Raw genomic sequence first — 27,993 nt, 5'->3', positions numbered from 1 at the left:
GAATTTTAAGAATTTTAAGAATTTTAAGAATTTTAAGAATTTTAAGAATTTTAAGAATTTTAAGAATTTTAAGAATTTTAAGAATTTTAAGAATTTTAAGAATTTTAAGAATTTTAAGAATTTTAAGAATTTTAAGAATTTTAAGAATTTTAAGAATTTTAAGAATTTTAAGAATTTTAAGAATTTTAAGAATTTTAAGAATTTTAAGAATTTTAAGAATTTTAAGAATTTTAAGAATTTTAAGAATTTTAAGAATTTTAAGAATTTTAAGAATTTTAAGAATTTTAAGAATTTTAAGAATTTTAAGAATTTTAAGAATTTTAAGAATTTTAAGAATTTTAAGAATTTTAAGAATTTTAAGAATTTTAAGAATTTTAAGAATTTTAAGAATTTTAAGAATTTTAAGAATTTTAAGAATTTTAAGAATTTTAAGAATTTTAAGAATTTTAAGAATTTTAAGAATTTTAAGAATTTTAAGAATTTTAAGAATTTTAAGAATTTTAAGAATTTTAAGAATTTTAAGAATTTTAAGAATTTTAAGAATTTTAAGAATTTTAAGAATTTTAAGAATTTTAAGAATTTTAAGAATTTTAAGAATTTTAAGAATTTTAAGAATTTTAAGAATTTTAAGAATTTTAAGAATTTTAAGAATTTTAAGAATTTTAAGAATTTTAAGAATTTTAAGAATTTTAAGAATTTTAAGAATTTTAAGAATTTTAAGAATTTTAAGAATTTTAAGAATTTTAAGAATTTTAAGAATTTTAAGAATTTTAAGAATTTTAAGAATTTTAAGAATTTTAAGAATTTTAAGAATTTTAAGAATTTTAAGAATTTTAAGAATTTTAAGAATTTTAAGAATTTTAAGAATTTTAAGAATTTTAAGAATTTTAAGAATTTTAAGAATTTTAAGAATTTTAAGAATTTTAAGAATTTTAAGAATTTTAAGAATTTTAAGAATTTTAAGAATTTTAAGAATTTTAAGAATTTTAAGAATTTTAAGAATTTTAAGAATTTTAAGAATTTTAAGAATTTTAAGAATTTTAAGAATTTTAAGAATTTTAAGAATTTTAAGAATTTTAAGAATTTTAAGAATTTTAAGAATTTTAAGAATTTTAAGAATTTTAAGAATTTTAAGAATTTTAAGAATTTTAAGAATTTTAAGAATTTTAAGAATTTTAAGAATTTTAAGAATTTTAAGAATTTTAAGAATTTTAAGAATTTTAAGAATTTTAAGAATTTTAAGAATTTTAAGAATTTTAAGAATTTTAAGAATTTTAAGAATTTTAAGAATTTTAAGAATTTTAAGAATTTTAAGAATTTTAAGAATTTTAAGAATTTTAAGAATTTTAAGAATTTTAAGAATTTTAAGAATTTTAAGAATTTTAAGAATTTTAAGAATTTTAAGAATTTTAAGAATTTTAAGAATTTTAAGAATTTTAAGAATTTTAAGAATTTTAAGAATTTTAAGAATTTTAAGAATTTTAAGAATTTTAAGAATTTTAAGAATTTTAAGAATTTTAAGAATTTTAAGAATTTTAAGAATTTTAAGAATTTTAAGAATTTTAAGAATTTTAAGAATTTTAAGAATTTTAAGAATTTTAAGAATTTTAAGAATTTTAAGAATTTTAAGAATTTTAAGAATTTTAAGAATTTTAAGAATTTTAAGAATTTTAAGAATTTTAAGAATTTTAAGAATTTTAAGAATTTTAAGAATTTTAAGAATTTTAAGAATTTTAAGAATTTTAAGAATTTTAAGAATTTTAAGAATTTTAAGAATTTTAAGAATTTTAAGAATTTTAAGAATTTTAAGAATTTTAAGAATTTTAAGAATTTTAAGAATTTTAAGAATTTTAAGAATTTTAAGAATTTTAAGAATTTTAAGAATTTTAAGAATTTTAAGAATTTTAAGAATTTTAAGAATTTTAAGAATTTTAAGAATTTTAAGAATTTTAAGAATTTTAAGAATTTTAAGAATTTTAAGAATTTTAAGAATTTTAAGAATTTTAAGAATTTTAAGAATTTTAAGAATTTTAAGAATTTTAAGAATTTTAAGAATTTTAAGAATTTTAAGAATTTTAAGAATTTTAAGAATTTTAAGAATTTTAAGAATTTTAAGAATTTTAAGAATTTTAAGAATTTTAAGAATTTTAAGAATTTTAAGAATTTTAAGAATTTTAAGAATTTTAAGAATTTTAAGAATTTTAAGAATTTTAAGAATTTTAAGAATTTTAAGAATTTTAAGAATTTTAAGAATTTTAAGAATTTTAAGAATTTTAAGAATTTTAAGAATTTTAAGAATTTTAAGAATTTTAAGAATTTTAAGAATTTTAAGAATTTTAAGAATTTTAAGAATTTTAAGAATTTTAAGAATTTTAAGAATTTTAAGAATTTTAAGAATTTTAAGAATTTTAAGAATTTTAAGAATTTTAAGAATTTTAAGAATTTTAAGAATTTTAAGAATTTTAAGAATTTTAAGAATTTTAAGAATTTTAAGAATTTTAAGAATTTTAAGAATTTTAAGAATTTTAAGAATTTTAAGAATTTTAAGAATTTTAAGAATTTTAAGAATTTTAAGAATTTTAAGAATTTTAAGAATTTTAAGAATTTTAAGAATTTTAAGAATTTTAAGAATTTTAAGAATTTTAAGAATTTTAAGAATTTTAAGAATTTTAAGAATTTTAAGAATTTTAAGAATTTTAAGAATTTTAAGAATTTTAAGAATTTTAAGAATTTTAAGAATTTTAAGAATTTTAAGAATTTTAAGAATTTTAAGAATTTTAAGAATTTTAAGAATTTTAAGAATTTTAAGAATTTTAAGAATTTTAAGAATTTTAAGAATTTTAAGAATTTTAAGAATTTTAAGAATTTTAAGAATTTTAAGAATTTTAAGAATTTTAAGAATTTTAAGAATTTTAAGAATTTTAAGAATTTTAAGAATTTTAAGAATTTTAAGAATTTTAAGAATTTTAAGAATTTTAAGAATTTTAAGAATTTTAAGAATTTTAAGAATTTTAAGAATTTTAAGAATTTTAAGAATTTTAAGAATTTTAAGAATTTTAAGAATTTTAAGAATTTTAAGAATTTTAAGAATTTTAAGAATTTTAAGAATTTTAAGAATTTTAAGAATTTTAAGAATTTTAAGAATTTTAAGAATTTTAAGAATTTTAAGAATTTTAAGAATTTTAAGAATTTTAAGAATTTTAAGAATTTTAAGAATTTTAAGAATTTTAAGAATTTTAAGAATTTTAAGAATTTTAAGAATTTTAAGAATTTTAAGAATTTTAAGAATTTTAAGAATTTTAAGAATTTTAAGAATTTTAAGAATTTTAAGAATTTTAAGAATTTTAAGAATTTTAAGAATTTTAAGAATTTTAAGAATTTTAAGAATTTTAAGAATTTTAAGAATTTTAAGAATTTTAAGAATTTTAAGAATTTTAAGAATTTTAAGAATTTTAAGAATTTTAAGAATTTTAAGAATTTTAAGAATTTTAAGAATTTTAAGAATTTTAAGAATTTTAAGAATTTTAAGAATTTTAAGTATTTTTAAAAAATTAATATTTTTTTATTTTTTTTTTTTTGTTCTCAATAAATCTATGTTTCAACCGACGAATCCTTGCTGTCAAACCCCTTGTCAACGCTGCCAAAGCCCGTCACAACCCCGAACAAAAATCTGTAGTGTCAACACACTTCCGATAACAAATCACCTTTGTCCGTGCGCTCCGGAGGGTCCACCAAATCAATCACCTTTCCCTGGGAGGGATCTCCCGGAAGGCAATTTATCATCGGAGCTCAACCGGTCACACCGCTTATCAGCTCATCGGCACCTGCCAGCCGGGAAGATTCCTGGAAGGACGATTTAACGTGGCCACACGCCTCAAGGCAACCAAGACGGGAAGTAATTATCTGATCAATTAGACGTTCCCACCTTGAGTTACTTACCTTGGCTAACCTTAGATTGTGGTTGGGCGATAATTATTCCCCCTCGGTTCAAGTTTAAAAATAGAGTTTGCGCGGTAATTAACGGCAATCGTGTAATGAGTTTGACATTTAGACGATAATTACAGATTTCACTGTCCTACCCCCCTTGATTTTGACAGTAAATGAGGTACACGTTGACTTAGATTTAGCTTTTTATTTAAAGTCATGTAACCTAAACAGTGTTGCCAACCTAAAGCTATTGTCTTTCAACCAATCTTATCGATTGGAAGTCAAACTTCTCAATTGCATGTAAAATTTATGGTAATTTCCCCGATCAAAATCGCACCCGATAAGGAGCAAGTGCCGAAAGTCAAACTTTGATTTATCCTGCTGCTGCCACCACCAGTGAATTGGGAAACTTGTCGAATCATGATAAAGACACAAATCCCACTCTTCGTCTTCGTCGATTCATCCTCAAGCGAATGCTCCGGATTTCGAGGGAGGGGGTAGGAAACTAGTGTTTGAATACATTTTGATTGGGCGTGAGCTTACACGCTTCCGTTTGACACTTGGCTGACAGCTTGATTTATTTCAACCTCAAGCGAATGTTCCTCGTGGTTCGGAGCAGGGCTTCCGACCGATTTGACAGCTTGTCACAGAACAGAACGCTCAGCTCCTCCAACTGTTGACAATGGTTGACGATGCAGTCGGTAAAGTCGTCCCCAAACAAACAGTCGTTAAACGTCAGTTTCTTCAACCGTTTCAGCTTTTGACACATCCTCAGCATCACTTCGTCGTCAAAGTTGGCCATGCGCCACAGATAAACTTCCTCCAGCTGCAGACACAGCCCAAACAGCGCTGTCAGCATTTCCTTTGACAGCTGGCAGTCGCTCAACTCAAGGCAGCGCAAGCTGTCAAAATACGTCACCAAAAAGTCATCGCTCCGGTTCACCCGAATCCGGTCCAGCTGCAGCCGCTCCAGCTTCCGGCACGGCGCGACGGCGCCGAAAATCTCCGACCAACTCTCGAAGGCGCAGCACTTTAGTTCCAGCGCGCGAACGTTCGCGGACGCCGCGCAGAAACGCTGCAAGCTGCAACACGTCACGCGCACGTTTGACAGCTTCAGCTCCGTCAGGTTGGCGGAACCGTGCGCGGTTAGGTTGAGGTGAGTGGCGTAAACGCCACTGATGGCAAGGTCGGTTAGATGGGGCATGTTGGTGAGGAAGGTTGGCAACACTGCGTTTTCGCTGTCAATTTTGACAGCTAGGCGTTTCAGGAAGGGGAGGTTGGTGCCGATTTCGTTTAAGGTCTGAAAAAGTGAAAGCTTGAGATTAGAGTTGACATTTTTGATAGTTTGTTTAGTTCGACTTACCTCAACGGTTGTGACGACTTCTGGGATTTCCAGCTCCTCCAGTGTTGCCTGCTTTCGGCTTAATTCCATCAGCTCTTTTTCGTCAATCCAAAAGCCGATGAACGCCGCTCTTTTCAGTCGAATTTGCTTCAAGGCTGTCAACTCGTACAGTATTTTCGAGGTAGCAAAAACCTCCACGTCCTCCAACGTGTTCCGGACCGATTGCAGAAACCGGATAACCCGTCGCTCACTCTGAACTTCCGTCAACTCCACACGCAGCCTAACCTCCTTCAACCCCGTGCAAACCTGCCCAAAAACGTTCAGCAATCCAACTCCACCCTCTAACCCCTCAATCGTCAGCTGTTCCAGCTTCGCCAACCGGAAGTTCTCCACCCTGTTACAAATCCCGGAACACCCCACCTGAATCAACTCCAAAACTTCAAGACTAGGCGTCCCCCCAAGCATCCCGACCAGTGTTGCCAGCGAAACCTCACATTCGCCCAACTTCAACCGCCGCAAATTCACTCCAAACGACGTCCACCACGTTTCCACCGAAATGATACGTGCCCTCTTCAGGGTGGCCCCGCAAACCGGAAGTAACCCTCCGGGATGAAATTCCCGATCCATCACCAGGTTTTCGGGAAACCTAACCTCAAACTTCTCCACCAGCGCCGGGTTGCCATCGACGATGCGCTTCCAGCTGCGACAAGCTTGACGTACATTTGACAGTTGACGCGCGTTCAGTTGGAGGAATATTCGCTCCCAAAGCTTGACCGGAAGTTCCGCGGTGGAGCTGTCCTCCGACGAAAGTGACCACTCGAAACTGGTTCGCGGGGCTTTTAGGGTCGCGGAGGATGAACCTTTCGAGGAGCTGGCCCAACTGTTGGCGAGTAAGATTGAGGTTAGGTTGCGCAGGGTGTCTTCGATGGAGGTGAGTTTGGTGGCCATTTGCTGGATGGTGTCCAGCGGAGCTGGGAACAGGCCACAAGTAACGCAGGAGGCCATTTTTGAACTGATTGTTTTGATTTTTAAACAAATCGAGCAAGGCAATATTGAGATCGTTTTAGGTACGTAAAAAGAAATTAAACGTACATAAGAAAGGTCTACCGTAAAAACCTCAAAATTGTCAAAATTGTCAAATTTGTCAAATTTGTCAAAATTGTCAAAATTGTCAAAATTGTCAAAATTGTCAAAATTGTCAAAATTGTCAAATTTGTCAAATTTGTCAAAATTGTCAAAATTGTCAAAATTGTCAAAATTGTCAAAATTGTCAAAATTGTCAAAATTGTCAAAATTGTCAAAATTGTCAAAATTGTCAAAATTGTCAAAATTGTCAAAATTGTCAAAATTGTCAAAATTGTCAAAATTGTCAAAATTGTCAAAATTGTCAAAATTGTCAAAATTGTCAAAATTGTCAAAATTGTCAAAATTGTCAAAATTGTCAAAATTGTCAAAATTGTCAAAATTGACAAAATTGTCAAAATTGTCAAAATTGTCAAAATTGTCAAAATTGTCAAAATTGTCAAAATTGTCAAAATTGTCAAAATTGTCAAAATTATCAAAATTGTCAAAATTTTCAAAATTGTCAAATTTTTAAAATTGTCAAAATTTTCAAATTCAGAAAAAAAAGTAAAACAAACAGTTTATGATAAAAAGTTATAAAAGTAGGAAAATTGCTCACAACTCAAAATTCCACCGCCTGCTACGATCCCCCTGCATTAAATCAAACCACTTTTGGCAACATTCCAGCCCAGTTCCTTCCTCCTGCATTCACTAAACAACTTTCGCCTTCACCATTTAATCCCTGGTCTCGAGAGCGAAAGTACTTTGCGGCTCCTTGGCGCGACACAATCTCCATAATCCGTCGTTCAAACAAGCAAAAGATTTACGCCCTCCACCCCCTTTTGACAGCCGAACCGAGGGGTAAGTGAATGCAAAACAACTTTCCCCCACTCCCGTTGGACGTAACGCCAAGGGGTCATAAATCTGCATTCTTGGTCCACATAACGCCGCTCCTCCCATGAGAATGAATTATGCCGAATAAACAACTTGCCGAGGCTTTGTTGCGGATGACAGAAAAAAAGATGGCGGCGACCAAGTCTGCATTGTCATCGAAGTCGCCGCCGCCTACTTCGCTACTTGCGCTGGGAATATATTCTGATCCGTCAAGTGTCACGAGGGGTAAGCCGATTTGTTGACTTTTTTTTCGGGCGTATCACTTACTAGTGGAGGGTGGAATATGCGTTTAATATTTATGATCGAATTACCGCGAGCGAAGGATTAGATGTCAAAGACGCGTTGACAGCTCGTCGTCGACGACGACGAGGGGTCCACCGAAAGGAAAGTGATAACTCATTTCGGTCCAGTCAGGAAGTCCTACATAAATTATTACTGAGACCATTCAGCGCCGGTTATATTCATAAATGGGCCTATCGTCGGTCATTGTGCCGGTGCGTCCGGTCCGGCGGCCATTGTTCCGACGACGAGGGGAGCGTCATTTATATCTCGGGTATTTGCGCAATATCGCATTTCGGCCTGATTGCTCTATTATTGGAGTCATCTCTCCGCTTTGGATGCGGATGGGATGAATTGGCTGCGAATTGGCTGCGGGGGTCGGAACGCCTCTTTGTTCAACGAGGGACCACTTGGAGTGACATTTATCATTTGTTTCGGTTCGAGTGGAGGGGGCCACTTACGGGTCCGGCTCTCCGGTGGTGATTTGCGAATAGTTTTACAGCTCTAGAGTAAATGGCACTCGATAAACCACAGCTGAAATTAGAAATTTTGGGGGGATTCCCACTGAAATTGATACCCTCGATTTGCTTGGGAACAAATTTGTTGATTTTCTATTTGGGTTGCTATTTTGATCGATTTTTGTCGCCCAGTGGAAATGCCCTAATTCAGATAAAAATTAATCAATTTGTCAAATTATGGCAAAATTTGTAAATTTTATCAATTTAGTCAATATTGAAAATTTGGACATTTTTGACAATTAGGACAATTTTGACAATTGTGACAATTTTGACAATTTTGACAATTTTGTCAATTTTGACAATTTTGACAATTTTGACAATTTTGACAATTTTGACAATTTTGACAATTTTGACAATTTTGACAATTTTGACAATTTTGACAATTTTGACAATTTTGACAATTTTGACAATTTTGACAATTTTGACAATTTTGACAATTTTGACAATTTTGACAATTTTGACAATTTTGACAATTTTGACAATTTTGTCAATTTTGACAATTTTGACAATTTTGACAATTTTGACAATTTTGACAATTTTGACAATTTTGACAATTTTGACAATTTTGACAATTTTGACAATTTTGTCAATTTTGACAATTTTGACAATTTTAACAATTTTGACAATTTTGACAATTTTGACAATTTTGACAATTTTGACAATTTTGACAATTTTGACAATTTTGACAATTTTGACAATTTTGACAATTTTGACAATTTTGACAATTTTGACAATTTTGACAATTTTGACAATTTTGACAATTTTGACAATTTTGACAATTTTGACAATTTTGACAATTTTGTCAATTTTGACAATTTTGACAATTTTGACAATTTTGACAATTTTGACAATTTTGACAATTTTGACAATTTTGTCAATTTTGACAATTTTGACAATTTTGACAATTTTGACAATTTTGACAATTTTGACAATTTTGACAATTTTGACAATTTTGACAATTTTGACAATTTTGACAATTTTGACAATTTTGACAATTTTGACAATTTTGACAATTTTGACAATTTTGACAATTTTGTCAATTTTGACAATTTTGACAATTTTGACAATTTTGACAATTTTGACAATTTTGGCAATTTTGACAATTTTGACAATTTTGACAATTTTGACAATTTTGACAATTTTGACAATTTTGACAATTTTGACAATTTTGACAATTTTGACAATTTTGACAATTTTGACAATTTTGACAATTTTGACAATTTTGACAATTTTGACAATTTTGACAATTTTGACAATTTTGACAATTTTGACAATTTTGACAATTTTGACAATTTTGACAATTTTGACAATTTTGACAATTTTGACAATTTTGACAATTTTGACAATTTTGACAATTTTGACAATTTTGACAATTTTGACAATTTTGACAATTTTGTTGGATTTTAAATATTTTTGACAATATTTAAATTTCCCCCCCCCTAAAGTGTCGCGTCTTGAACCTTATTCTATGGGCCCAAAGCGAAACTTTTCCACTCAAAGCCCTACTTTGGCCGATTACTGTCCGGCCACGAAATCGCCCTCAATCAAGGGAACCAAAAATACAAAAGTTTTAGAATTGCAAAGTGTCAGCACTTTTTCTTCTCTCTTTTTGCCGCAACCTTCATTGACTTCATTCATCTTTGTTTTTTTCTTCTTTTCGCTCAAAAAATATCACCAAAGTGACTTTTCCCGTTGTTCGCAAAAAAAAAACTTCAATCACAAAGTTTCGCCTTCCCACCGTAAATTTTCCGGGAAATGGCCTACTATGTCCACGCCTGACAAGAGCTGTCATTAGGCGCGCTTATGACAGCTAAAGCGGCAGAATGAACGGCGGCAACTTTGACGGTTAATTAGATTGAGTAAATGTTTCAAACTAGATGACGAAGCCAGTGCAAGTGCAAAATAGCGAAGCAAAGTGGCTGCCAAGATGGCGCGCTACTCATTTCATTTTGTCAACATGCGGCGAAAATGGGCAACAAAAAGTGACGACTCATGAAAAAGTTACGCGCGCCGGCAACTCGTTAGGATTAATAATTAAGAGTGTATGCACCGCGGGGTCGACGAAGCGAAGTCATGACGTTTCTCATGAATTTTTCATCGCATAGTTGGCAACACTGTTTTTCACCCTAATCCAAGTAGACTGGCAGCACTGGCGAAATTTTCCCTCCGGGAAATGGAAAGAAATTTCCCCCTAACAAAAATCTGCTCTACTAATTTGCATTTCTTTCGCAGGGTTTCATCAAAATCTACAAGCAGTTCTTCCCGCAAGGTGATCCCAGCAAGTTTGCCTCGCTGGTGTTTCGGGTGTTTGATGAGAATAATGTAAGTATGCGGGATTTAGCGTGCAGATTATTCCAGGAAATGGGACCTTCAATTTGAATAAACCTTCAAATCTCTATCTAGAAGAGCAATTTCCAGGTTTACGATATTTACAGAATTTGCAGAATTTACAAAATTGACATTAAAAATAATTCCAAAATCGACCAAATTTACCAAATAGTCCAAATTTACCAAACTGACCAATTTGACAAACATGTCAAAGGTAAAAGTTGTCCAAATTAACGAAAATGACAAAAGAATATAAAAGGACAAAAGTAAGACAAAAAAAAATTACAAATATTAAAAATTTGTTGAAATTTGTAAAAATATGTAACATTTAAAAAATCAAACATTTCTGATTTTACGAATTTGACAAAAAATATAAAATTGACAAAAAAAATTAAACAGACAAAAAAAACAAAAATTACAAAAATTACAAAAATTACAAAAATTACAAAAATTACAAAAATTACAAAAATTACAAAAATTACAAAAATTACAAAAATTACAAAAATTACAAAAATTACAAAAATTACAAAAATTACAAAAATTACAAAAATTACAAAAATTACAAAATTACAAAAATACAAAATTACAAAATTACAAAAATACAAAATTACAAAATTACAAAAATTACAAAATTACAAAAATTACAAAATTACAAAATTACAAAATTACAAAATTACAAAATTACAAAATTACAAAATTACAAAATTACAAAATTACAAAATTACAAAAATTACAAAAATTACAAAATTACAAAATTATAAAATTACAAAAATTACAAAAATACAAAAATTACAAAATTACAAAATTACAAAATTACAAAATTACAAAATTACAAAATTACAAAATTACAAAATTACAAAAATTACAAAATTACAAAATTACAAAAATTACAAAAATTACAAAATTACAAAAATTACAAAAATTACAAAATTACAAAATTTACAAAATTACAAAAATTACAAAAATTACAAAAATTACAAAAATTACAAAATTACAAAAATTACAAAATTACAAAAATTACAAAATTACAAAAATTACAAAAATTACAAAATTACAAAAATTACAAAATTACAAAAATTACAAAAATTACAAAATTACAAAATTACAAAATTACAAAATTACAAAAATTACAAAATTACAAAATTACAAAATTACAAAAATTACAAAATTACAAAATTACAAAAATTACAAAATCACAAAATTACAAAAATTACAAAATTACAAAATTACAAAATTACAAAATTACAAAATTACAAAAATACAAAATTACAAAATTACAAAAATACAAAAATTACAAAATTACAAAATTACAAAATTACAAAATTACAAAATTACAAAATTACAAAATTACAAAATTACAAAATTACAAAATTACAAAAATTACAAAATTACAAAATTACAAAAATTACAAAATTACAAAAATACAAAAATTACAAAAATTACAAAAATACAAAATTACAAAATTACAAAATTACAAAATTACAAAAATTACAAAATTACAAAAATTACAAAATTACAAAATTACAAAATTACAAAAATTACAAAATTACAAAAATTACAAAAATTACAAAATTACAAAATTACAAAATTACAAAATTACAAAAATTACAAAATTACAAAATTACAAAATTACAAAAATTACAAAAATTACAAAATTACAAAATTACAAAAATACAAAATACAAAATTACAAAATTACAAAATTACAAAATTACAAAAATTACAAAATTACAAAATTACAAAATTACAAAAATTACAAAATTACAAAATTACAAAATTACAAAAATACAAAAAATACAAAATTACAAAATTACAAAATTACAAAAATTACAAAATTACAAAAATACAAAAATTACAAAATTACAAAATTACAAAAATACAAAATTACAAAATTACAAAAATTACAAAATTACAAAAATTACAAAAATTACAAAAATTACAAAATTACAAAATTACAAAAATTACAAAATTACAAAATTACAAAATTACAAAATTACAAAAATTACAAAAATTACAAAAATTACAAAATTACAAAATTACAAAATTACAAAATTACAAAATTACAAAATTACAAAATTACAAAATTACAAAAATACAAAAATTACAAAAATTACAAAATTACAAAATTACAAAAATACAAAATTACAAAATTACAAAAATTACAAAATTACAAAATTACAAAATTACAAAATTACAAAAATACAAAATTACAAAATTACAAAATTACAAAAATTACAAAAATACAAAAATACAAAAATTACAAAATTATAAAAATACAAAATTACAAAATTACAAAATTACAAAATTACAAAATTACAAAATTACAAAATTACAAAATTACAAAAATTACAAAAATTACAAAATTACAAAATTACAAAATTACAAAATTACAAAATTACAAAAATTACAAAATTACAAAAATACAAAAATTACAAAATTACAAAATTACAAAATTACAAAATTACAAAAATTACAAAAATACAAAATTACAAAATTACAAAATTACAAAAATTACAAAAATTACAAAAATTACAAAAATTACAAAAATTACAAAAATTACAAAAATTACAAAAATTACAAAAATTACAAAAATTACAAAAATTACAAAAATTACAAAAATTACAAAAATTACAAAAATTACAAAAAATTCAAAAATACAAAAAAGTCTTAATAAAAGTAAGGTTTTTGGAATTAAAGTGTAGCTAAACCAATGGACAAAAGACCAAAAACAACGAACAAAGGACAAAGGACAAAGGACAAAGGACAAAGGACAAAGGACAAAGGACAAAGGACAAAGGACAAAGGACAAAGGACAAAGGACAAAGGACAAAGGACAAAGGACAAAGGACAAAGGACAAAGGACAAAGGACAAAGGACAAAGGACAAAGGACAAAGGAAAAATGGAAAAGGACAAAGGACAAAGGACAAAGGACAACATAAAATAGAATATATTTCTTAAATCTAATTTATAGCTACAGTGAAACAAATTTAAATCAATTTGTTAAACAAATCTTATTTTCAAAAGGAAAATCCTTCCATGTTTCTCCCACCAGCCCCAATCCCAGTCATACAATTCTTCAAACGCGACAAACCTTCTGTGAAATTTCCCACCAAACTAAATCGCCCCTCTTGCAAGTAGTCGCTTTATTCATACGGGGGAACGGTGGACAATCAATTTCGCCTGGTAATAGGCAACACACGGCACAACAAGTTGCTGAGTTGGCGAGTTGTTTCTTTTCTTTTCATTTTTTTTTTATCAGAAATACTTTCACAAAACTCTCCCCACAACATTTCGTGCGGCATATTGAAAACAAACCTTGCCTTAGGGCATCTCCACCCACTCGCCCATTTTTTTTTGAAGCGCGCGGTGGCATTCGAGAGGGGCTTTTCAATTTCTTTCCCCACGCAATCGGATGATAACCCTTGTATGGCGGATTTGATGGTAAAGAATTGAATGAAAACAACTTTGTTACACGGAGAAAAAAGAGTTCCCAAAATCGTGAACAAGCGTTCATGAAATTGAGAACCACGAACAAAGTGTTCAAATGTCATGGTACGATTTTCAAAAACGTACCATGGAATTTGAACACTTTGTTCGTGGTTCCCATTTTCATGAACGCTTGTTCACGATTTTGGGAACTCTTTTTTCTCCGTGTAGGGCATTTCCACCGGCACATAAAACATGAAAATAAAGATGTTTAGGATATCCGGTGGAAATGCCCTTAATAAGTATTTTTTTTTTGTAAAAAATTGTGTAAATTTGTAAACGGAAGAACTTAAGTTAAAGCTCAAATGATATCTTAATACATATTCCAACATAAGTGTGTAGTTTGACAGTTCTATTCTCAAAAAAGACATTTAGGGCATTTCCACCGCTTGTTTTCAATTTGGCGTCTGAAACAAAGTTTGATTTTTTCAGTTTATTTTACATTTTCAACCAAACTTGAATATTGTGGGTAAAATTAAATTACTTGAAGTTTTTTTTTATTTCAAATATTTTCGACATAAATCAAAGGGCAAAATCGTTCCACTCTCAAGGGTTCACTCCCTTTGAAAAATGGAAACATAAATGCAATTTTCAACCCCAATTTGGGTTGTTCTTCACCCCCTTCAACCCACTCTCCTCTCACCAAAAATGTTTCCACCAATCCTCTGAGCACGAAATTTCCGCCTGTTGCTTAAGGTGGGCTGGTATTTGAGAAAATCGTGGCGGCACGCGATTTTATGACCTCCAGTTTTCTTTTTTTATTTTTTCCTCCGTCGTTCAACCGACACACCATAAGGGAGATCTTAATCTGATTTACAGTCACGAAGTTTTCCTCACTGAAAACGGCGCTGAAAGAAAAAAAAAGTCGATTCGCCGACGTTGGAAGAAAATTGGAAAATTGGCCAATTTTGCTGAGCCGATTGATGATGTTTTTCGGTTGTTCGATTCCCAGCCCAAAGCTTGTTAAAAGTTGGCTTGTTAGTTGGCCATGACAGCGTTATGTCACAAAGGTAACTGAAAAATACGTTTTGAGTTACCCCGCATAATCGTGTAGGCTGACAGTTCGAATGTCAAAATGTCGTAAATTTTAACCCACATTAAAAAATAACAATTAAAGCTGTCAAACCTGACTATCGTGTTTGCTAAATGAAAACAAACAACTCTCATAATTCAATTTTCAATCACGCCCTGATCGCGTGTTCGAAACGACCTTTCTTTCGTTCGATTTGTCCGCCGCAAACAAAATGTGGAGAAAAATCGAAATCAATTCGGCAATAAAATTTGACGACCTGTTTAACCAAACAACAAGTGAAAACAATAAGTTGTCAAATCCTTTCGGCACGCAACACTGCCAAAACAAAACAAAACTCTTTAATTCGCGTGACCGAACGCGATTTTCATGGCACACTCTGTGCGCGCTGCACTTTTTGTGGAAATCTAGCGAAACATTGCAAAAGGTCCAAACATCAACTGACGTGAGCAAAATAGTCTCTTTGTTTACACCTCATTTTTGGCCCATTTGCATTGTGTTGCCAGAAAATCGCGTGTGCATGTCATTGCTTGGAATTTTTGGGGAGCAAAAAATGACACACGTAAACAAGCGCGAGTAAACAAATTTGTTTTGACACATACTCGCCGCTAATTGCTGACGCTGATTTATTGACGGTTGGCACGTGCGGTTGTTTAAATTCACTCCGTTTACGTCAAAACCAAAAATTTTTAGGAATTACTAAGTAGGAAAACTGTCTTATTTGGGTGAATTACTCGCAATTGGGTAAAAATTACTCACTTTTTTCGTTGAATCCGAGGGAAATTTACCCAAAATCTCACATTTGTATCATTTACTCATTGCTGAGTTTGACGAAAGTGGTTTTGGCGAAAACTAAGTGATTTCGAATGAGGTTTAGATTTTGTTTTGATGGCAAATGTTTGAAAATTATTCATTTCAAAGTGACAACTCTACCTACTCAGAAATAGCTGCTTGAAGTTTTCTTTTCACTAATTTTTTGGACAATTTCTAAACTTGGCATCAGTTTTGGAAGAATTTACACTAATCTCCAGCTATCTACATATTAGTAAACATTCTCAAAATATTCATAAAAATAAAACACTTAGAACCCATTTCTGAGTAGATTTTGTTGTTTTACCTAGTTTTTGCAACAAGCGATCAAACTCAAAAATGAGTTTAGATAGATGAATGTTGCTGAAGTCTGGATGAACTTTGCTTAACTTTAGATTTTACTTCATTCAATTGTTTTTTAAACCAAATTTTAAAATCTCTCAAGTCCATTAAAAATTAAAAAAGAGCGAATTTCTTTAAAAAAATATAGAAGACTAAACATTAAAAGCTCATGTTTGAGAAGATTCTAAAATTCCATGGTTATTTGACTCAATTTCACTTCCGGTTCTTAAATTTTGATAATAATAACAGCTCTTTTTTGTTTTTAATACAAAAAAACTCAATTTTTGGAACACCCTAATTCGGAAAGAATCACCGTAATTGCCGAGCAAAAAACAATATGGGTGTAATTATCTTGACCAAGGAACTCCCAAGCCAAATTTGAGCCTAATCGGAGCAATTTTGATTAGGATCCTGCTGTTTTGACGTTGAATCGCTGTTTTTGAATATGATTTTATTACTTTTCTCAAAAATAAATTTAAAAAAAAAAACAAAAAAATAACAACTCATTTCTATGTTTTTTGACAGAAATTCACGGAAAAAACATATTTAATATTCAATTCAATGCAAGCAACCCAAACTCAAGTATGAAGATTGAAAGACAACTCTCTAAAATTTCATCAAATTTCAAAATAAAAAAAATGTTTTCAAAAAATCCTTTACAAATCTGGGTCAAAATCACTTGAATTTGAGTTGAAATCCTTTTAATTTTTTATGAATATTCTCAACAATTTGCGCAAAAAATAGGTTTAGAACTTCATTGCTGCGTTGGTTAAATTTCTTTCAAATTTTAATTAATTCTTTAAAAAAATGGTCAAAACAAAACTTCTATTAGCATTAATTTCATCTCAAATTAAAAAAATAAATTATAGAAAGTTTCCAAAAAATGACCGAGGACATTTTTAAACATTCAATTGAAATTCAATTCGAACAATTTCGAACATTTTTATTTTTTATATGCGAACATCTGAAACTTTTGAAGAAATTTTCTGATCGATTTGGTGTCTTTGGCAAAGTTGTAGGTATTTATGAGGACTATTCACACGGAGAAAAAAGAGTTCCCAAAACCGCGAACAAGCGTTCATGAAAAAATGTATTGTTCACGATTTTGGGAACTCTTTTTTCTCCATGTAGAAAAATAGGTACATGGAAAAAAGTTTTGCCGGTTTTGAAAATTATTTTTTTTCCACAAAACAATAATGATGTTTTATGATATGTTGTATGTATGTTTTAGATTGACAAATTTACAGATTTTGGAAAAATTAAATTTTGTAAAAAAAGTTAATATAAAAATCGAAAAAAAAACTTTCCGTGTACGTATTTTTTTCTAAATAGTCTAAATAAAAATCAATACCAACAACTTTGCTGAAGACAAAAAATCAATCAGAAAATTTCTTCAAAAGTTCATTTTTGCTGTCACAGCTGCCAAAATTGTATGCAACGAATGCAAAAATGGCTTTTATGGTCTCATAGGGAAAGACCGCCCAAAGCTTGAACCAAAGCAATTAAATATAATTAAAATCGTTTCCAGCTTTGGTGGAGAATTACTCAGCTAAACATAATTAAAAAAAACCACTCATTCAAACGATTCAACTTACACAAGCCTTTAACCCTCTACTGCCCAAATTTTTTTTTCGAAAATTTTTATTTTTCCCGTGTTCAGGAGGTCATTTTGTGCAACATTTGTTCTACGAAAAACTTTACTTCTCTTGTTTTACGTTTTTCTTGTTTAATTTTTAGTACTTTAATTTTCATTTATCTTGTTTAGTTTATGTTTGTTTTTGGTAGTATTTGGCCTTCTCTACCACCTCCTATCATTACATTTTGCCTATCTAATTTTTACATGTTTTTACAGTAACTTTTTCAATTTTTTGCATGTTTTTCACATTTTCTGCTATAAAATGGAACCATTATCATTTAAAATGTAAATAAATGCGTAGAGGCATAAGTCTGGGGCACTAGAAAAAATACTGCATACTTCTTTTTACTTAAAATATAGGAAATGTTAGTAAAAAACACAGCCAAAGTTGACCCCTAAAAAAATTACATTTTTAAAAACATTGGTAAAGTCACAAAAAAAAAAGTTCTTTTTTCCAATGCTTTTTGATGATCAAAAATTGGTTGAAAAATGGATTTTTGGCGATTTTTTAAATCGAAGCCCGTCCAGAGGCGGGGTTGGGTTGTAGAGGTTTAAATTTCCTAATTCCATTGATTCAATATTTCTAAATTCAGCTAGTATTGATAAACTTGGGAAAAATAAATCTGTAAATGAGTAAAAATTCTCAAAAAAAACACAAACATGATTTTTGAAGATTTAACTGAAATTTTAATGAATTTTACCCTAAATTTTATTAAAAACTATTGAATCTGAGACGACTCAAGCTTGGAAGAGTTTAATTCAAAATTGAGTAAAATTTAGTAAAGCTTGTTTTTGACGAATTATGAGTGAAAGTAACCCAGAGGTGAGTAATTTTATATGAGCGTGTACACCCTCATTTATTATCACTCAGTATCTGTCAGAAATGAGTAAATGTTAATCTGTCAAATTTAGGTTAATTTCACTAAGATTTGAGAGAATTTTACTAAATAGGATCCTAAAACACAATTATCAACCGTATCTGATCACTTTTTTTTACTTTATTGCAAAAAAAAAATGACAAGACAACATATTTTCGATGGATCAACTATGGTCACCTTGGAACGAGCTGCCAAGTAGGACCTTACTGAGAAAAATAAGTTAGGCAAAATTAATGCTTAATTTTCGGACCCAATTGCCGTTAAATCCTGAGTGAAATTTACTCAGATCTGACAGTTGCCTTATTTAATCATTTTTGAGTAGGTTCTGTCTTGACGCAAATTGAGTGATTTTGAACGTGCGTGTTCAGTCATTGACCGCTAGATGTCACCATAAGGATTAGAGACCCTAAATAGGGAGACTGGTCTAAGCTGGCTAAATCGATCTGGCAACGTATGTTTTGAGCTTGGCAACACTGATAAGTTTTGCTGGGCGTAAAGGCAAATGCTCGTTTGGATACGTCAAACTCGTGTCTGTTTGGGTACGTCAAATTCACTTCGACCAGTCTCCCTATTTAGGATCTCTAATAAGGATATCGTACAGATATTCCAGAACTAACCTCCAAACAAGGTCACATTTTCTTTTTTGACGTTTTCCCCATCAAACAAAGTATGCCACGTCACTTTTTTATAGCGCGGAGAAACCTCCCCTCTCACTTCGCCACCATAATGGCAACCGAAGCCAATGAACATCCATCATCGCACAGTAGGCCAGCTCTCCCCGACACCCCAAGAGCGCGCACACAATTAATGGGACGGCCTGCTTCGCAAGTGACATTTGTTTCTCCTCACAGCCAGCAGCAGCGCCATCTTGGATGTCTGGAAGGTTGTGTTTCGACTTCTTTTTTTTTTTGCCCCTTTCTGAGCTTCGTGTGAAAATGAGTAATTATGCTAATTAACAATTTATATGCGCGCAGGCCGGCAGTGCGGGACGCCATTTTGTAACGGACTTCAAGGAAATAGAACGAGTTGATGGAAAAGGCTTTTCTTTGGGTAGCGAAAAAAGAAAAGGGGTGAAAGTGTGGCAAATGGAACTTCCTGGGAAATTGCACCCACTTTTATGGTACCACGAAGCGCGTGGGTGCCTTCACCGATGACACGTAAAGTCAATGTTTTATGGGTGAACCCCTCGGTCGGACTTAATTGCAGTGAGCCGTGTAAATTTACGATTTCTTGGGTTCCAGGATGTAATTTTGTGACCTTTTTCTTTCAAATTTATTTGTTGGGTTAAATTGGATTTCCTGTTGAATTTGTTTATTCGTGTACGTTTGACACTTCAAGTGTCAAACCGCACGCTTAACAGAAGTTAAGCAAAATTTCTTGGGAAAAAAGCCTTGAAATCCAACGCCAGCTAATAATCGTGTTCCACCTGGAGCAACATTCCACTAAATTATCCCCCTAAAATGTTTACATCCACCTGTCCCGCTTATCTGCCGGGGTTACCTTCCGGGCTTGGCGTAGCTTCTTTTTTCTCCTGGCTCAAAACTAAAAGACCTGGTCCTCGGAGAACCCAGCGGTGGTGGGTACTTTCGCAGATTTATTAGGGGACCAATTTTTCACCCACGCAGCTTTATTTACTGTCACAGACAAGCAGAGATTAGTTTGAGCTTAATTTTATCAAAATCGAACCTACCCAAAAATGAGTAAAAGTGGCAACTGTCAGATTTGGGTGAATTTTGCTCAGAATCAATCGAAAACTAAATATTTATCAAAAATTTGGGTGACGTTACCCAAAATCTGACATTTGACGCACCTACTCAATTTTGGGTAAGTTCGAAATCTACTCACCTGTGACTCAATCCTAGATACATCTTTGGCCCCTTGCAAAAAAAAAATATGGCAACATCAGCCCAAATGTATGCAAAGAAGCGCGCGTGGGTGCTTGGGCGCGTTATTCAAATAAAGTTTTATGACCGTGGAAGGCGAAACTGGCAAATGTTGGCGAGATAATAAAATAAAGATTCCGGAGGACTGAGGAGCGAAATGCGGACATCAAGGAACATCAACTTTTTTTTTTTGCGCAAACGGAAAAGAGACTCGTGGCGCTGAGCAACCTAATGGGCCGAATCCATTGGTGAAATGTTCCTCTTGGAGGAAGAGGAAAATGGCAGGGGGAAATTTCACGCCACACTAGACATCTTGGCTAGTGTTGAGTAAAATGTGATTTTCTTATGGAGTCGTGCTTTTTAAGCTAGTCTAAAGGGGCTATTTGACTTAAAACTGTCAAAATTTGAGTAGCCCATGCAGCAAAAACAAGTTTGAACTCAAAACTGAGTTATTTCTACATACGATTCACATTCAACGAAAAAAAAGAAATCTTTACTTCAACATGAAATTGAGTCTTTCTATGTAAGCGTGCATTGTTTTTCATTTGTAAACAAGCAGCTGTCACTTGTTAGAATCTACACAACTATCCAAATAGACTCATTTCTGAATTGTTTTAGTTTTATTCGAAACTGAACTTTCACGTCGTTAAGTTTTTTTATATTTTTGGGGTTTTATTTGCATTTTTTGTGTTTTTCGTTTTTTTTTCAATGTTTTGTGCGTTTTTTAAACGTGTTTTGGTTTTTTTTGTGTGTTTTTTGTGTTTTTTTTTTGTGATTTTTTTTTGTGTTTTTAGCGTCTTTTTTTATTTTGTTGTTGTTTTGTGTTTTTTCGTGTTTCTTTTTTCGTGTGATTTTGTGTTTTTTTTTTTGCTTTTTTCCGTTTTTTGTGTATTTTGGGGTTTTTTATTTGAGGTTTTTTGTTTTTTTTAAGTATTTGTTTTTTGAGTTTTTGTATTTTTTTAATTGTGTTTTTTTTAATGTGTTTTTTTTGTTTATGTGTGTATGTTTTTTTGTGTTTTTTATATGTTCAGCGTCTTTGTTGTGTTTTTAAATTTATAATTTTATTTTTTTGCGCTTTTATCGTGTTTGTTTTGTTTTTTCGTGTTTTTTTGTGTATTTTGTGTGTGTGTTTTTTTTTCTTTTTCGTCTTTTTAGTCTTTTTATTGTAATTTTTGTAATTGTTGTAATTTTTGTAATTTTTGTAATTTTTGTAATTTTTGTAATTTTTGTAATTTTTGTAATTTTTGTAATTTTTGTAATTTTTGTAATTTTTGTAATTTTTGTAATTTTTGTAATTTTTGTAATTTTTGTAATTTTGTAATTTTGTAATTTTGTAATTTTGTAATTTTGTAATTTTTGTAATTTTGTAATTTTTGTAATTTTGTAATTTTGTAATTTTGTAATTTTGTAATTTTTGTAATTTTTGTAATTTTTGTAATTTTTGTAATTTTTGCAATTTTTTAGTTTTTTAGTTTTTTTTTTTTTTATTTTAGTTTTTTTTAATTTTTTGTTAGGCCCTTTTAATCCAACAATTCCACTCACCCCTCCCAGGTGCAAAAGATAAGCAAGCCATGGAATCAGAACCTACCAGCAGTGAAGCGTGAATTCCGTGAATTTCCACGTGCAACGACGCGTGGCCATCGGCTGTTCAGTTTCGCAGTAGACATGGCCTACTGGACAACACCACGACGACCTGCTTTTAGTTTACACGATAAATGGGAAAACTTGAAACCGTCGTTGGGTTTTATTTGCGGCCGTAAATAATCCGCTGGGATTTTGTTTTTGTTTTGGGATGGGGATTAGGACCGGGATCAAGAGTATTAACTTTAAGATTGAAATTTGGAGTTTTCGATTTCCTGGAATAAACTGTAAATTTGAATTTGACAGGTCACACTAAAAATCTTATACTATTTTGTCTTCAAAACAGGACGGCTCAATCGAGTTTGAGGAGTTCATCAGAGCGTTATCGATCACCTCGAGGGGAAATCTGGACGAGAAGTTACACTGTAAGTACTAAAATTTCTTTTTGATTTCTGTCAAACAATTTTTTTACTGTGCACCGTGTCAAAATGTGTCCCTCTAACCTTCAGCACGAGACGACGTTCACCGGGAGGGATTTTCGATTTCATAATTTATCAGCAATTTTTGATGACGTGAACCCCCGGCGCGCAGCGCCGTCAGTTGAATGATCTCTGAATCGAACGGATTTTCCATAGCTGGGGAGGAATTTTAATGGAATTCCCCAGAACTGATTCAGTGACAGTCAGCCATTTTCGTTTTGCGGTTTGTGTGGTTTGCGGTAACGCATGCTATGTCGCAGACTTGAGTTCAATGATTTTTTAAAATGTTATGATATTTTTGGGTTACTTTAATTCAGCGTGCATAAATGACAGCTAGCCAAAAAAAACTTGTTTTTAACTCAAAATTCAACCAACTTGTCTGTGAACTTGATCCCGTTTGCCTTCAAGGGGGATCAAATCAAATGGAATCAAATCAAACCGACTGCTGGTGGGATTATTTTTAACATTTATTTTTTCGTTTAGCCTCTTATTTCAATTCAACTTATCGAATGTTTGTTTTCTTTTCTTTCTCCCATCTCTTCGACAGGGGCGTTCCGATTATACGACGTTGACAATGACGGTTTCATAACGAGAGACGAAATGTACAACATCGTTGATGCCATCTATCAGATGGTGGTAAGTATCAATTGGAGAACGAAAGAGGTTTGGGGGGGACCTACTATCTGGAAATGGAATTATTTTTACAGCTCTACGGCGAAAGCTGTTTGTTTGCCACGGAGATTACAGCATCGAGTAGGCGAGTAGAAGCGGAAACATGGAGGGACAAGACGTTTTCTTGGTGTTTATTATGGAGTTTACCAGGTGTATGTCACATTTCGGATCCTGTATTTAATCGGCATGAACTCAAACGAACGGCTTCTGATGCGTTCATTGGGAAGCACATTTCCGGTGCCGTATGCGAATTCCAACGGGGCCGATCGATTGGCACCAATGATGCCGATAGGGCTCTATCAGCGGATAAAGTGGACACAACTCGCAATATCGCGTGCCGGTAGCTCTTTTTGCCGAGGATGGCGGCAACTCGGCCGTTCCTAGCGAGAACCAGGACGTTCCAGCAGGTGGCGACAACTCGGCAGGTACGGAAACCCGGCCGTTCCTGGCGACAACCCGGCCGTTCCAGTAGATGGCGACATCTCGGCAGGTGGTGGCAACCCGGCCGTTCCAAGCAAGATCCAGGACGTTCCCGGCCGTTCCGGCAGATGGCGATATCCAGGCAGGTGGTGGCAACCCAGCCGTTCCTGGCAACAACCCGGCCGCTCCGACAGGTCTCAATTTAAGACAGCGAAAAGCCGTCGTCTGCGCCGAGCAAAAAAACTACTTGGCGGAAACCGGTAGCCGACGCTCCGTCGCTGCCTTGAAAAAAGTCGAACCGACGCAACGGAGGATGCGGTCGTGGAGCGAACGGACGAGGCGGTGGCGGTCGAGATGGAGGGAACACTTGCGGTGCTTGTTGTCATTACCTATTCGGTAGGTGACATTTTGTTAAGTACTGTTAATAAAGTGAATTGGTCCTAAAAGTGCATAATAAAAAGTTGTAAAACAAAAAATGTTGAATGGTTTATAAGGATATTGACAAAGGCCTTTATTGACAAAGGTTACCAGCGTTACCATCCCTAGACGTGACATCCTAGGTAGTCGAATGTTACGTCCCTAGCAGAGATGACGACTGCAACGCAACAGTTTTCTGTTGCATGGAAGCTGCAACGTTCCGTGCCAATTATATAAACGAACAGATAGCCTCTGGAGGATTTAGTGTCCATCAGATTTTTATCAAAGGTCCGTCTTGTGAATTTTATTGCTCACACACACAAACACACGCACGTTGATTTCTCCCGGGTGGGTATTTACCGAACCATACGATTTGGGGCAATATGGGTATCAAAGGTAATGATTTTTGAAACTGGTCATGATAATGGCCATTGTGACAAGCTTGGCCACAATCCGGAGAGGCCGCTGCCTCACGAATGTTATAATGGGTGGACAAATGCCGAACCACGCGAGTTTGAGCAATATGTATATCAAACTTTATGGTTTTTGGTACGGAACTTGAAGATTAATTGAACGAATAAATTAATACAATTAATTTTTGATTTCATCTGAATCATTATCAATAAAATTGACTTATTTTTAAGCGATTTTTTGCAAAGTTCTTTGTCATATTGGCCATGGTCATGCTTATCATGTGTGTTATTTCAAAACATTTGTTTAAAATAGACTTGTGCGGACAGTAGGCGACGAACCCACGTGCTATGGCTAACTGTCAGTTAAGTGACATCCCTAGTAAATGGGTTGAATATCATGAAAAATGATCATAATTAGATTAGAAGGGAAGAATTGAGCTGTCAATCGACTATCTAGACGTAAGGTATGTAAATTAGTAAGGAAAATGGTCAAATTTTTCACTTTTGACATCCCTTTTACACAGAGTTCACACACACTACCAAACGTTTGTTAGATAGTGTGCGTGAGCCAGGCATGCCAGATTTTGAAGATTTTCGGGCACATCACAAAAACGCAAATGAGTTTAACTTGATGGCAAACAAATATTTTACAAATCTGTTTTTGGCAAAAGAAGCAAAACATTGTTATCTTTTTCGTGAGAAATTTAATTAATTAAAAATCATCGAATAACATGGCAAAACAATACGTTTGAGCATTGAGCCTGTGCTCGAAAATTTTCAAATGTGGCATCCCTGGCGTGAGCGCCGTGTAAAAAGTGACAGTTCGTAAACATTTAAGTTTAACTTTGACCAACAATAGGGCACAAACTAAAAAAGTGTCAAACCAAAAAGTGATCAACCGCCGGGGGTTGAGTGCATTTCCACTCAAATTTTGAAAAGGTGGTTTCTTTTCAGTCATTTCTGGGTGAGTTTCACTCAGAATTATTGAAGTTCGGTTTGAAGAAAGCTGAATGATAAGAACACCGATACGACTTATTCAGGGTGGCCACTCAAGTCGGGAAAGAGTCGGGAATTTGCGAAAATCCACAAAAAATCGTGAAAAAGTATGAAATTTGTGATTTTTTGTCAAAAAGTCGGGAAAAGTCGGGAATTCCAAGCATACTTGTTTGAAAATTATTTTCTAACTCTTTAAAAATTTTGTCATATTTTGTACAATTTTCAAATTAAATTCACTCAATTTTTCTTCAGGCAAGTTTAAAGTTCCTTTCACAATTTCAATCTATTTCAGAATGAATAGGCCATTTAAGATATTGAAAATCTTGATAAATATTGAATTCATTTCACAGCAAATAAAGTAGTAATCCAGCTGCGTGTAAAAGGCCTGGGTGTAAAATAAATGTTGCATTATTTTATGAAATTCTATATAATATTACACCCTGAAATATGCAGCCCATCAGTTTGGGAAACCTACTTGACCGAAATGTCAAGCTCATATATGCGTTTATCCTTTCAATTCTTCATCGGTCTGATAGCCGAGCGGGCTAAGGCGCCAGCCCTTACTGTTGGTGCTGGGTTTGAATCCCGTCGGTTGCAACTTTTTTTTGTGAGTAGAAAAATTGTACATGCAGTGTGTAATATTAAGTGTTTATTTTGACGAAGGTGATGTGCATGCTTTTGCATGCGATTTTACCATCGGATTTTTTGCTGTGTTGTCACAGATTTTCATTACATGTTTTTTATGAATCAACCTAGAATCAACAGATTATTACTAATTTTTGTTTATCAAACAAAATCTATTTATAAACAAAAAAAAAATAGTTAAAAACAACAACAATGTTAATAAAAAAAATACTAATAGAAAAATAGAATCAAATTTTAGCGAGTATGGTCAACGAAACGTATTTTTTTTTAATATTGATTGAATATTTGAAAAAAGATTCAAACTAGAGTTTGGCAATGGTTTTTTTAGGTGGAAATATTCATTAAGTCATTTCAAATGTTTATCTTGAACTTTTTTGTGAGTATGGGTAAATTACTACAGATTGAGCTAGATTTTCAGTTTTCGGAAAACTTAAATATCGTATTAAATCCAATCGTTGTACGTTCTGAAAAAAAATCAAATCGTTTTTACGTTTTGTAAACTTGAAAAAAATATTGAAAAACCGAAAAAGTAAATTAAAGAAATTTTGATTTAAGTTATTGCAAATCTGTTTAAAGAATTTGTCTCTTCGAACATTTCACATAAAGTAAGTTGTAAAACATGGAATCTTATCAATCTGAATGTTTCATTGAAAAAAATTAAAACAGTTAAATACTGACAACTGGATACATCAGCATTGATTAAAAAAATCAATATCAATATTTACAAAATTTAGAAGGGCACTTAATTTTTTTTGAAGCGGTTTCCTAGATATTTTTCAAAATTTCTTGAAATCATATTTTAGGCGCTCTTTGATTTTAAATAAAAATAAGAATAAAATAATATGTTCAGTTACCTTTCACTTTTTGCCATTTTCAGTTGAAATGGAGTATCAAAAACTATACGTTTGCCAGTTTAAAAAAATTGACATCGAAATTATAATTATTTTTAAGTTTTCGGTTGTTTTTCAAAGACTATTATTTGTTTATGTTTTACTCTGAATAAAAAAAAATGAGTGCTATCATTTTGAAAGTATTTTTAGAAGTTTGTTGTTGAGTTTCTTTTTTACGAAAATTGTAAATAGTTTGATTTTTTTAAATTTGTCAGGATTTTTCCGATGGTTGATATTAACTTTTTTTATTAAGAGTTTTTTGTTTAAAATCATTATTAGGATATGGAATGCATATTTTAAGAGTTTATGGAAAAGTCAGGAAAAAGTCTGGAATTTGAATATGGGATTTGATTGATCACCCTGGACTTATTTGAAATCAGCATGTAACTAAATTGAGTAACATTGATAGGCAATTTAATAGTGGCAATATAGCATGTCAGCTATACACTAGGATGTTTTTGAGGCATTTTGGCCACTGAAGCGTTTATTTTCAACATCATTGGCGTGTAGACCAGATCCTTGCGCATCTTTTGGTATATATAACATTGAAATTTGGAGCACCTTGGAGCTCGGTACAGACCTTCAAAGTTTGGCTTTTTTTTCAAAAAATCGGCCCCGACATTTAAAATTCCTGTTACGTCCAATCAAGCTCATATTTTGAATTTGGGATTAGTATGTCCACCGGAACAAACCCTTGAATGCCCGCCAAAAAGTCATTTTTGTTACACTCTACTGTACACGTTCATCGTAAACACATCAGTTCAGAATTAATTTTACCCAGATTTGCTACATTTCAGACTTAAGTTCCTTTATCCTTAGTTTTGGATGAATGTTGTGACTGGGAAGTCGCACCATTTCAGACATGAGGTTGTCAACTTTTCTTTTCCCTTAGTTTTGATTGAATGTTGTGCCAAATTCATCTAAAATCCAGATTTAAAAAAAAATCAAGCTTGTGCGCAGCTTACCCAAAACTCATTTTTGTCTAGGTTCGATATGGAGAATTCGAAAGGAATATTTTTGAAATAAGTATTGTTAAATAAATAACCGTGTAGACAATTAAACGTC

The 27,993-nt window shown here is 31.6% G+C and overlaps 1 protein-coding gene across 1 annotated transcript in view; it reads left to right on the top strand.

Annotated features, from left to right (window-relative positions):
- The window catches only part of LOC6052346 (frequenin-1), a 170,415-nt gene that overhangs the window by 140,296 nt on the left and 2,126 nt on the right, over positions 1–27,993 (top strand). Inside the window, exons 5-7 of the mRNA XM_038266745.1 lie at positions 10,255–10,344; positions 22,343–22,421; positions 23,023–23,111. Of these exons, the coding sequence (XP_038122673.1) occupies positions 10,255–10,344; positions 22,343–22,421; positions 23,023–23,111 (258 nt within the window). The remainder of the gene's footprint in view (positions 1–10,254; positions 10,345–22,342; positions 22,422–23,022; positions 23,112–27,993) is intronic.

Source organism: Culex quinquefasciatus, chromosome 1, assembly GCF_015732765.1.
Source record: "Culex quinquefasciatus strain JHB chromosome 1, VPISU_Cqui_1.0_pri_paternal, whole genome shotgun sequence".
In the NCBI taxonomy this organism is placed as follows: domain Eukaryota; kingdom Metazoa; phylum Arthropoda; class Insecta; order Diptera; family Culicidae; genus Culex; species Culex quinquefasciatus.
This window is presented reverse-complemented; position numbering and strand designations above follow the sequence as displayed.